The following is a 12,559-nucleotide window of genomic DNA, read 5'->3' on the forward strand; positions in this document are numbered from 1 at the left end:
TCAGAAGAAAGTGTACTCTGCAGGGCTGCCTTAAAATCAGCGATACTCTGCATGATCATTTGGGGAGAGCCTTTGGGTCACCTAATTCTTGAGTGTGACCCAAAAATAACAATAATATTAATTTTAGACTAAACTTATCTTTACTTACCTTGGTAGCAAACCTGTCGTCATTTGTCAATTCTTTTTGGGAAACAAGTTGCCAAACTGAGAGGAAATGAATTACCGGTTGAACCAGTTGAAAGAGCAGGTTCTCTCTACCTAATAAATTCTCTCAATTCTAGTCTTGTCATATACCCCAAATATATGTATTGTAAGAAGCGCTGCGTAAAAAATAAAAGATTATATATATAGGTATAATTGTAACTCTATTTTAATGACATCTTAACGATTTTTATTTTATATTTGCCACGTAATCTCTACTTTTACTTGCGAAATTCTGGTTTGAATGCACACTAATATTGTTGGGTGGAAAATTCGACAAACAATGCTATTTTTCCTACCCTACAACCATCCCCTCACTTAATACATTATCGCTTCATGCTGGAGGCAGGTTTCTGAGGCTTGCACATTAAGGGATATTTAATTAGATAACAAAAAAAAATGTTAACCTAAACATTTACCGCTGCAGGGCTACATACGAGCGATGAGGTGTATCGCACCCATGGCAGCCATACGAGTGATAACAACATGCATATTCCTTTGTGCGGAAGGTAATTATAGTTTCTGCTGTGTCCAAACACAATATACATCAGTACATTAGAAGCACAGACTGATGGGCCACGTAATGTACTAGTGTGCAGCAGCGCACGTTATTTTTGGTTGTTTGTATCCATTTTTTTCCCTTTGATATGTTTATGTTCTTTTATATTGGTGGGGACTTTAGCGAATCAGCTGTTGCGCTGAGGGTAATGTGGATGATTTAGTAACACTTACATCAACATTATTTTGTATTCTGCAGTAGCTAGAGTCAAATGATTGCCTGTTTCTGGAACGCTGAGATATAAAGAAGTATGGAGAGGAGGCAATATAAATGGGTCTCTATAGCACTGGTTCAGGGGTGCCAAGAGAGATGAGTGGGAGAGACAACTATTTGTTGATGTCTACCAGTGCACCACACTCGTCTTCCCAGGTCCTACTCACATTACACAGTTGGTTGGTACTTGTGCCGTGGGGTGTCTGCTATGGACGTCCAGTCCTGGGTGTTCCTTGTGAGCTTCATACCTTTAGATGTAAAGCCTCACAGCCCAAGCTCAACATGTTATCAGGATAAAACATAACACATGGATCATTCATGCACAACATATCTATGAACACATATTCAAACTCAGGCTTGTATGTGGACTGAGGAAATGTACCGGTTTAGGGTGATGGGTCCCCCCAATGAATAATTATATCAAAAACCAAGAGATACATAAATACGATCAAACAATTAAATGCAAAACAGTTTGGGCTGCATTCAAAAAAATGGTTAAAGCTACGATCTGTATCGTTCTCCCCTATAACAAATAGATTAATTTCTAACTTAAGAACAATTAGGATGCTTCAGTTTATTCTTCTAGGGCTTTAATGTAGTGAAATTCACCGGATTCCTCTTCGATTCATTCCAAACAGAAAGTTTTTTTATGGTTTTCCCAATCGTAAGGAACATCTTTGCAGCACTTTGGCTTCATTTACCATCCTTGGATTGTGTGAGCGTTTGGACAAGTCTAGAGAGAGAAATCAGCTGTGGAAGTTGGCCCTTTGCTAAAAATATACAACTATAGAAATGGATGCCCATCATTTCCAACAGAATAGGGTCATTTTACTTACTAATCAAACAGCTTTTGTTAGCTCCAGTTTATAAATAATAATTCCGAGTCAGTTATTTATTCTGAATAGTGGTTTTCATTGCCTTATTGGTTCCCTGGAAACAAAATTAGGATTTGATTTTGATGCAGTGCTTTTCTTCAGTATAAAGTCCAGTGAAAAATCGCCATAATGTGACAGAAAATCAAAATGTATTTTTTGGATGAGGCAAACGTATGTATAAATGTAAATATAAAAAGTGTAGGAAGTGTTTCAGCTAAGTTAGGGGGTAAGTTTAGCCAGGAGTTAAGCATGCGCCCCCACTTGCTCGCTTGGTTCCTGCTGCTTTCCATGTCAAAATATAAAAAAATATCAGAAATGTTAAAATGAGCTAGAAAAATAAAAGCTGATGACCTGGGAATTGATGTTCTTATTTTACCACCAAAGTGCATGTTTCCACCCGTTTTTGTTTTAAATAAAATCACTCACGATCATTAATAAATAAAGTTTATTATTTTGCATTGAGATAATTATGAATCAAGTGGTTGCAAAAACACAAATCTATTTACGCCTAGCACTGACATGCAAGTTTATTTGACAAGCAACACAAAATTTTGTAGCCATTCATTTATTTTTTTTTACATAAAAATAAAACAGACAGCAGCACAAGTGTATCTTAAATCAAACACATCCTACAACAACATCACAATGAAATGATGATGGAAATATGGAAAAATACCCGCTTTATGTTGACTGCTGGGTTTAAATAATAATTATAAAAAATGGAGTTTAAATAAAAAAATTGAAATATAATAAAATAAATATATTTAATTCGGTCTTCTCCTTTTACTCAAGTAAAAATTCAAGTAGGGTTGTAAAATAATAAATTAAAAACGTTAAAAAAAATGGCCTTAGAGTTACAAAAAATCATCTAAAACAAAATAGGTTTTGACACCAAAATACTGCGATTTCTGTTACACAGTCACCCCCTCGGAATGAATAATGACCAGCAAATATATATATATGCAATAAATAAATTACATCTGGATTCTTTTATAGGTTATTTGATTCTGTAAAGGTAAATACTGATTGATGCCAATACATGTATTTGATCTTTCATAGTATTTAATAACGTCAACATTGATGGAGGCAAAAGGGCCCAAAAGAAAGCATTGCAAACCACTCCTGGAAACTTTATGATATTCCATGTAAATTTCATGTAAGCAAAAGAGACATTGAAACCGAGGCATTTGTGTTTTCCAAAAGGGATATAAAAGTAGGAATTGTTTGTTAAAATGTTTGGTAAATTACACCTGGTTTTGAACTGGCACAATGTTTACATAACATCAAAAACTGCAAATTATCAAAAGTATCATACAGAAAATTACAAATTCATTTCAAAATACATTACACTCCTACTTTTTTTTTTTGAAAAAAAGTGCAATTTTACCTCAAAGAAGGATTTACAGTATTTAAAGAAATACCATTTGTGTTTCCCTTTATTCAAATAAATATTGGGGATAGCTCTAGATTATTAGTTAACTACTATTCGACTATCTCAAAAGAATAATAGTAAAAAGTCTGCATTGATATTTTTTTTTTTTTAAATTAAAGAAAGCAAAGAAAGTGAAAAGTGAGGTTTTTGTTTCGACACACCCCAGAGTCTTGAAGTAATTGTACAGAAATATAGGCAGTTTTGCTAAAAAGAACTGGATTTTGTTTACATCTTTTTGTGGTTCCTCGATTTGGTAGCGGCGGATCATCGATTTCAGATTATAATGGTATAAAACTGTGGCTTAGTGGTGTCGGTATTGCCTCATGAGTGGGATGATACATGACGGGGGTCCTGAGAGTTTCAAGAATGGATGTCTTAATAGTCCTTGTGCTGTTGCTCTCTGTGAAGGTTCCCGCACCAACATTAAGTCCAAGAATCCACGAAGGACGGAGGAAACCTGAAAGGAAAAGGCAGAACATGGAGGAAATGTACCTTTTACACAGCATCTAAAATGCATTTACACATACGCCAAGAGACCATGTACATTCAGGCAAAGTCGTTTTAAGGATTTTAGATGATTAACATGTTATACAAAACCAACTTTATCCTAATGGCTTTGCAGTCTTCACGAACCTTTCTGTAATTACACAAATATCTCTAATACCCCCTGTTGTTTGCAAGTCCTACTTAGATTGAGTTCATGTTATACCTTCACAAGCATCTATCTCCGGGCAAACGTTATTCTGAACGTAAGCCATGGCCACTTTAAGAAAGAAGGAATTCTCCTTGCCTGTTTATGAAGACCTTACTTAGCTGACCTAGCTGGACAAGTCATGTTCCTTTGAAGGTGGCATGGGACAGGTAGTGAAGATAACCCCAGGAATCAAATGTATCCTAATTACACTCCAAGCTGTGTATGCAGCCAGAAAACATAACCTTTGAATTAAGATCTCTAAAATAAAACTGCTTGGAATCTAGAAAGCAAAAAAATGTATTTGGGAAAAAAAAAAGAAAATGTTTCAAAATATTCATTAATGAAAAAAAGTATAGACAATTAAGGCTACCTGATGTATATCTTTCACTCGAGGAGGTAAGTTATCTCGTATCCGACGCATTGCCTGCAATGGCGGCTCGTTGAAATATGGCGGTTCGCCGTCTATCATTTCTATCACCATAATACCCAAAGACCATATGTCCACCTAAATCAAACAAGAAACATAAATATTACTCAAGAACTATAAAGTGGAAAGTCAAGTGGAAAGTCTAGAAGCTTGTGTTCTCAATGCTTATCAGAGAATGCAAGGCAATAATAGCAATTAAATCAGAGATTAAAAAAAAATCTTAAAAATGTTATGTATTTAGGTACATGCATACAAACATGATTATAAAAAAATAATAAAATGATAAAACAGTATATAAATTATTGCTAGATTTTGAAGTGATTGTTGTTATGGTATAAATGAGATATCGGATACTTTACCTAAATATATATATATATACCTAAACATGATAGATTTTGTAAGATTTTTTTTTATTATTTTTTTTTTTTATCACCCTGTTCTTTCCTTGATTTGAATGCTCACACCAAAATATTACCCTTAAAAAGGTGCTATAAAAAGGTTTTAAATTAAAGTCCTATACAGAAACTGAATGGACGCTGATGCATGCTAAAGTGAGGCATAAATTTATAACCTGATGCTTAGCAACCATGGCTAATAAATCCTTATATATTTTAAGGAGATGAGATTTAGGAATGATTAGAACTGCATTCAGATATATTGTTATATGGAAAGGCTATACTGTCTACTAAATTTCATGGGAGCCCTAAATATATAAAACATATACAGTACAGATGAGCGCTTACAAGAGATGAAGAGGAGGAATTGGGAGGAAAGTTAAGGGCTGGCATGGTAAGATTGGAAGAGTGGGGTAAGCTTGGCACATGGGAACTTATGACAGATGAAGGGAGCGGTGAGGGAAACTGTTGGATCAAAATAATCAAATCAGATGAAATATAAACTAAAAACGGGACATGGAAAGTGAATAGAAATAAAGATGAAAGCAATATGTAATGGTGAGGATTCTTAATAATGTGTGTTAACACTATCTAACTAGTAATGTCATGAATGCACACATGCCGAAAAGTTCTAAATTTGTAAAATGTATTAAAAAATATAGCAATATTTGATCCCTTTAAATATACTATATTTAGTGTATTACTATATTAATAATAGTAGTTTTGTTGAATAAAGTGGAATAGATCATGCTACTTATCTAGGTCCACTCCTACCTACCTCAGTCCCATAAGGCAGTCTTGAGATAACCTCCGGCGCCATCCAGTAAGGAGTGCCAACCAGTGACTTTCTTTTGGGAACCTCCTTGGAAACTTGAGCGCAAAACCCAAAATCAGATAATTTAATCTAAAAAAAATGAAAATAAAATCAGATTAAAGCTAGCTAGTAAAATCTTTGAGTGCTCCACTATCACATAGATAACACCACATAAACCACATAGAAAACGGCATAAATCGGAGGAGCAGAGCAATTACTCGCTCTTGTGAGCTTTACAATACAATGCAGACAGCTCCTCGTGGTATTGATAGATGCTAGAGGTTCAAAAATGGTAACAGAAGATGGGCACCATTTACATACACTACCCTTCAAAATGTTTAGGTTACTTAGAAATGTCCTTTTTAATAAAAAAAAAAGCATAAAATGTTTTTGTGATTATATTACAGCTAGAAATGTCCTTGTTTTCCGCTAAGTGACCCCAAACTTTTGAATGGTGGTGTACTTAAATAAGCAATTACAATTCCCGTCATTGTCAATTCCTGTGTACTTCTAGTAAACAATCAAATCTTGTAACCCTATCGTATGACCTTAAAACCAAGGTAAATATTTACATTATGGATGCAGCTTTAGAACTCCCACCTTCCTATGGCAACAACTAAGAATGATGGGCAAGTTCAAAGATCCACAGGTACCCTCTCTGAGTTCTAAATTAAAATAGGATTGTTTTTGTTTGTGGAGCTGCTCCGTTTAAATCAAACGTTTACTTACCCTTCCATCACTGGTAAGGAGTATGGAGTCACTTTTGATATCCCTATGAATAACTCCCTGGTTATGCAGATATGACAAAGCTTTCAGGACAGACAAGCAAACTGTGGCTATCTGCTCTTCATTCATTCTAAAAAATAAAATATTACATCTGTGATACCCAAGGGGATAAAAGCAACCAAGGGTTAGCAATTACATTCAATGTCTATTCTGCAAGAACAGGTATTTCAGCATGTATATCCTGCGTTCACCAATGTGCGTGTTGGAATTCTGTAAACATGTTGCATTCATCGCCAGGTTACGCATAGCTGCTAACAGACGACAATCTTCAGCTCATGGGTCTACTAGGTTCAACGGGAAAGTCCAGTGGGCAAGTGGTCTCCTCTCCCTCCTCTTGTATTGACATACCCTAGTTTCCGACCACATGTGATAGGCAAGATCCACGTTCTATAGATTGTTTTGATTTAGCTAGTGTTTCAATGCAGAAAAAGTGAAGAGTTGGTTGGAGAAACCTCACTATAAGTTGGGCAATATATAATAAAGGTCTCACGTCGACCCAAACATACACCATGAGATACATGCGTGTTTTTCAAAAGATATGTTATTTCTGTTCCATTAGTTTGATCTACTCTACCGGGTTATTATTCACCTAAAACAGCTGCAATGAACAAACATCTTACATCCTATATATGACGTCTCTGACAGTATGAAGACTATTGACAAACCTTGTGTGAGTTACAATATCCGTCAATGCACCACCTTCAAGAAACTCCATAACGACCCACAGCTCATCACAAACCAGGTAGCTATTGTACATGTCGACAACATTTTCATGATGATAATCTCTCATTATTACAACCTATGGGAAAACCAGAGGGAAATTATGGCAGTTCTATATTTAAAACAATGGTGATTTTTTCAATAAAACGTAGTGTTTTCGTTGACATATGGTATCTTTAGAGGATTTTACTTCTAAACCAAGCTCATTCTTGAAAGTTAATCACAAAAAGGGTAGTGTCAAAAAATGCATGAAAACTGAATAACGGACACGAACTATAACTGCACTTTAGCCAAATGCATACCTCATTCATTTAATCCAACGGCCAAAGAGGGACACCTTTGTTTAAAGACACCTAGTTAAAGGCATGGCACGTAGATGATCTTTTACGTAATTTCATGATCTGATTTTTAGAGAATTTCATTTATAAGCATATTATGTTATACAGGTTATGTTGAAATGTTATGTTATTTGGAATCCAGAGAGGGCCACTCAGACATTTGTTACAAAAAAATTCTATGACAGATGATCTAGTGAAACATGATCTATGCCAGATGATCTCCTAAAATATTGGAGGGGAAAATTGTGAAGGTAAGATATTGACTTATAGTGAATATCAAGCAATAGACGTAAATACTCAGCACTTTGAGTTTCCAAACTAGGCCCAAGTTGACGTACCTCATTAAAGAGAAGTTCTCTTCTCTGCTGTTTCCTGAGATCCATCTTTTTCACTGCTACTTGTTTCCCTGTGTGTTTCTCAGTTGCTATGCAAACTATTCCCGTTGAACCTTCTCCAATTTTTATGAAGTCATCCAAATATTCTCTGGGGTCCCCGGGGCTGACCACAAGCTGTAATGCAGCCCTAAATTGTTCATGGGACACTCTAGATGGTTGCTGATCAGAAGATGATCCCCAGCTGGGAGGAGGATAGACACTCGATGTAGTACTTGGAGAACTGGGGTAGGAAGCTGCAGACATGAAGTGGGGGCTTGTATGAAGAGGTGACTGGTGGTAAGGTGACGGCTTATGGTAAACTGATGGATACTCGTAATTGCTTGAGGGATAACTGGATTTGCACTGAGACTGAGGTAGCTTTGTGGGACCTCGGGGGTATGTATCAGATCCGGTCAGCGGAGGACTCATGGATGTCTGTGTTCTATCGTAATCTGCCTACAAAACAAATGGTTCATAAATTACATTTTTAGAAGGCATATAAAGTATCAACATAATTTCAAGAGATGTTAATTTAAAAAAAAAAATATATATATATATATAATTCAAAAAACATCTGCATTTAGAACAGGCCTTATGAACAAAACACCTACAGAAAAGTACATTTTAAGGACGAGCCTAGCAGGAAGGCCTTGTCGGATACAAAGTCAAGTCAAAGTTTTTATTACTGTTAAGATTTTCATGGAGTTTGTTATCTCATGAGATGCACCTCGTTCTCTGAAGCTGTCTGAGAGCAGACTGGCTATATACGTGTCTCAGCCAATCACATACGACGGAACGCCGAGTCTCTCACTGCTTCCGCAATAAGAAATATCACTTTTCAGGCCCGATTTGTAGTTATGGCGACATAGAAGTTCAGGCCTGATGAGTGACTATTCCTAATCAAAATACCGTATTATCTAGGAAAAAGCAGTGGTTTTCAGAAAATTAAAAATGCATTGTAAAAATGTTTTCTTTTTTTTTTTTATTTAAAAACATCCATTTATTTGATTTTCTGGAGACACAAAGGAGCGTTCACAATGTATACACCATATAATCCATATAATCACTACAGCTGAAAAAGATTTTTTTTTTTATGTAGATTTTTGGATGTTTAGAATTTTTTGTTGTAAATATTAAATATCCCATAATTAATTTTTCAGTGCTACAAAATTAAGTTCCATGCCATATAGCTTTTTTTTGCAAAGCAGTGAGAAATGAGCATGAAATTTCCTTTCACACGAAGATACAAATAAAAAAACACATATACCGTACTTAGCATCAAAATGTTTTAGATCTGGTGTTTTTTTTTGTAATATAACATGCAGACTGCTTCCAAAGTAGCCCCATCCACAGCTCGCGTGTCTAAGGTGAGTGTGACTTACACGTATCACGTATCACGATTACAAATAATTATACCACTGAATTAATTTAATCAATCAATCTCACCGGCGGTGAATGGGGAAATATACGTCAACCTATAGTATTACTGCTGGCTGTCAGCCAGAAGTCCCCTGATTCATGTTAGTTAAGCGTACATTAATCTGAATTTGGCAGCATAATCAAGGACCTAAGTGAACTGTGAAATTGAATTCTGCAGTCGAACATCATCTGACCATTTTATGCGAAGACTGCAAAAAAAAAAAAAGAAAAAAAAGAGGAAAAAAAAGACAAAAGGAAAAAAAAAAGAAAAAAAATCAGCAGAATTAATTTATCGCGGTACTTGCAGCACAATACAAGGGAATGTTTGCAAAGCTACATTATAGTATAAGGAAAGAATTGCGTAATCAGAACCAAGCGATATAGTATTCTCTATAGGTTCATATAGTCTACTACCCTGTGACGTGACATTGCAGAAGTAACCGGCTCCTTCTTCCTGTTATTATTGTTATTAGGATTATACATTATTGCTTAGATTCTAATTTAAAGCAGTAACCTAGTTGCGATGACTGCTGCACCACCTTAGCTGCAAAACGGGGGGAAATGTAGTGATTTTTAAAAATTTTATGCAAATTGCTGCCGAAAGCCGCAGCTGAGCCATATTAATGAAGCTCATTCCATTTCACAGCCGAGTGGTAATTAGCTTTGTGTGCGGCAATAGTTATTGTTTTAATTATGACGCTCGTAAAAGAGGCAACAGCGAGACTCTCCTGGCCAGAGAAGAGTTAACATCTAGAACACTGCAAGCAGAAGATAAAACGAATGCCTTGGATACGCGTGTTAATAGTATCTTGTATCTATGGAAATGGATCGCGTGAGGAAAGCGGGCGATACTATGACTAGTATTTAAAGGCTTTGTACACTTAATGTGCTTTTTTCTTTTCAGCTCTATTCAATTAAGTCCCCCTAGGACGGTGGGATAGGCGGAAAATCCAGAGCCAATTCCAGATCAGATCACTGGAGCGGATTGTGAGCTGACATGAAATCCATCACTGTGTTGCAGAGGGATGCAGCTCCGGGTCGCGTTGCGGAGCCGGGTCACTGATGGATAACGGAGCGTGATAATATCATCGCTGAGAAGGTCTCCTGATATACCTTACATGCTGCATTTCCCTGCACTCCGTCTAAAGGGCCGAGGCGCTGGCGTTTGCATGGTTTGCTGTCGCCGCTTAATACCGTGTAAAATACATGAACTCGGAACAGCGGGATGCCGCGGCACACATGGCTGTGTCTATTCCACAGGGTAAAAAGAGACAACTGCCCGGGGCGAGAAACAAAGCTTGGGGGATCACAGCTGCTGCATTTGGTTCCTGCCAGATGCCTGGCGTATATGAAGCGAGAGGAGGAGAGAATAACGCACGTGTAGCAGACCCTGCGTTACATTTGGGGGCCTCCAGCACATGCACCCCACAGAAGGTTGTTAAAAAGAGTAGATACATTTGTTTCTGTAATGTATTACATATATGAATGCACAATGGCATATACGTATAGGTGCGCACTATTTTGATGTATAATGCAGAAGAATGCTGACTGGTATGAAACCTGCATCACATGTTAATGTAAAGCGTGGGTTAACTGCTCGCATCATAGCTGAATCCCCCATACAGCTGCGCTCTCCCCAACCCCAGCACCGGCTACTTGGTGTGCCGGAGATGTCTTCGGTCAGACGAAGCAAGGAGCTGATGATATGCCCATTCCCATCGATATAAGATCACGGCTTCAAGCAGCCAAAACTGGCACAAATATTGGACAATGGGCATGGCAGTGAGCTGCAGCTCTGGAGCAGCAGCTTCTTCTATAGTTTTTTGTCAGCTTAAGAATGCATATTAATTACAAGGGAATTGAATGTGAATTCTTCACTAGGGGAAAGGCATCGGGGCACTAAGAGTTTCCAAACTGGCTAGACTTTGAAATGGTTGCCAGTAGGGCTGAAACAACGAATCGATAAAATCGATAATAATCGATAACGGAAATCGTTGTCGACGATTTCCGTTATCGATTAATCGAGTGATCGATTCGTTGTTGGAGCACTCGGCTCCTTTTACTTACCTCCGCGAGCGTTCCCCGCTTCTGCTACACGCTCTGCACTCTCCGCCTTCTTTTAGCTACGTGACGGATGTGACGCGCTTCAATCAAGACTTCAATAAAGTTTTAAACTTGAAGCTTGGAAGTGGAACGAGTCCGTAGCAGAGGTGAGTATTCTTTGTCTATGTGCGAATCGCTCTATTCGAACAGAGCGATTCGCTCTGTGCGAGTGGCTCCATTCGCTCTGTGCGAGTGGCTCTGTGCGAGTGGCTCCATTCGCACAGAGCGATTCGCTCTGTACTAGTGGCTCCATTCGCACAGAGCGATTCGCTCTGTACGAGTGGCTCCATTCGCTCTGTACTAGTGGCTCCATTCGCACAGAGCGATTCGCTCTGTACGAGTGGCTCCATTCGCTCTGTGCGAGTGGCTCCATTCGCACAGAGCGATTCGCTCTGTTCGAGTGGCTCCATTCGCACAGAGCGAATGGGTAGGAGACTGGGTGCAGGGCAGAGTGGGGGTGGGGATGCAGGGCAGGGTGTGAGTGTGGGTGTAGGGCTGGGTGGGGGGGCAGGGCAGGAGACTGGGTGCAGGGCAGAGTGGGGGTGGGCATGCAGGGTGTGAGTGTGGGGGCAGGGCAGAGTGGGAGACTGGGTGCAGGGCAGAGTGGGGGTGGGGATGCAGGGTGTGAGTGTGGGGGCAGGGCAGAATGTGGGGGCAGGGCAGAGTTGGAGACTGGGTGCTGGGGCAAAGTGCTGGGTGCAAAGTGCCAGGGCTGGGTGCAAAGTGCCAGGGCTGGGGCAAAGTGCTGGGTGCAAAGTGCCAGGGCTGGGTGCAAAGTGCCAGGGCTGGGTGCAAAGTGCCAGGGCTGGGGCAAAGTGCTGGGTGCAAAGTGCCAGGGCTGGGGCAAAGTGCTGGGTGCAAAGTGCCAGGGCTGGGTGCAAAGTGCCAGGGCTGGGGCAAAGTGCTGGGTGCAAAGTGCTGAGTGCAAAGTGCTGGGTGCAAATTGCCAGGGCTGGGGCAAAGTGCTGGGTGCAAAGTGCTGGGTGCAAAGTGCCAGGGCTGGGTGCAAAGTGCTGGGTGCAAAGTGCCAGGGCTGGGGGCAAAGTGCTGGGTGCAAAGTGCTGGGTGCAAAGTGCCAGGGCTGGGGCAAAGTGCTGAGTGCTGGGTGCAAAGTGCATAAATATTGTGTTTGGGTTCTTGTACTTTGAAAATATTGTTTTTTATTACATCATAACAAAATAAGAATGTTAATGTAAAATTTAAGTTGTT

At 39.0% G+C, this 12,559-nt stretch overlaps 1 protein-coding gene across 3 annotated transcripts in view; it reads right to left on the reverse strand.

The window, feature by feature from the left end:
- Positions 1–2,276: 2,276 nt before the first annotated feature.
- PAK5 (p21 (RAC1) activated kinase 5) overlaps positions 2,277–12,559 on the reverse strand; it is a 57,191-nt gene continuing 46,908 nt past the window's right edge. For all 3 annotated transcript variants that reach the window (XM_053459512.1, XM_053459511.1, XM_053459513.1), the window contains 6 exons: positions 7,793–8,284; positions 7,062–7,195; positions 6,340–6,466; positions 5,575–5,700; positions 4,345–4,479; positions 2,277–3,737 (listed from right to left, as the gene is read on the reverse strand). In XM_053459512.1, coding sequence (XP_053315487.1) covers positions 3,582–3,737; positions 4,345–4,479; positions 5,575–5,700; positions 6,340–6,466; positions 7,062–7,195; positions 7,793–8,284 — 1,170 coding nt within the window. In that variant the 3' untranslated portion in view covers positions 2,277–3,581. The remainder of the gene's footprint in view (positions 3,738–4,344; positions 4,480–5,574; positions 5,701–6,339; positions 6,467–7,061; positions 7,196–7,792; positions 8,285–12,559) is intronic.

This window comes from Spea bombifrons, chromosome 3, assembly GCF_027358695.1.
Source record: "Spea bombifrons isolate aSpeBom1 chromosome 3, aSpeBom1.2.pri, whole genome shotgun sequence".
Taxonomy (NCBI): domain Eukaryota; kingdom Metazoa; phylum Chordata; class Amphibia; order Anura; family Pelobatidae; genus Spea; species Spea bombifrons.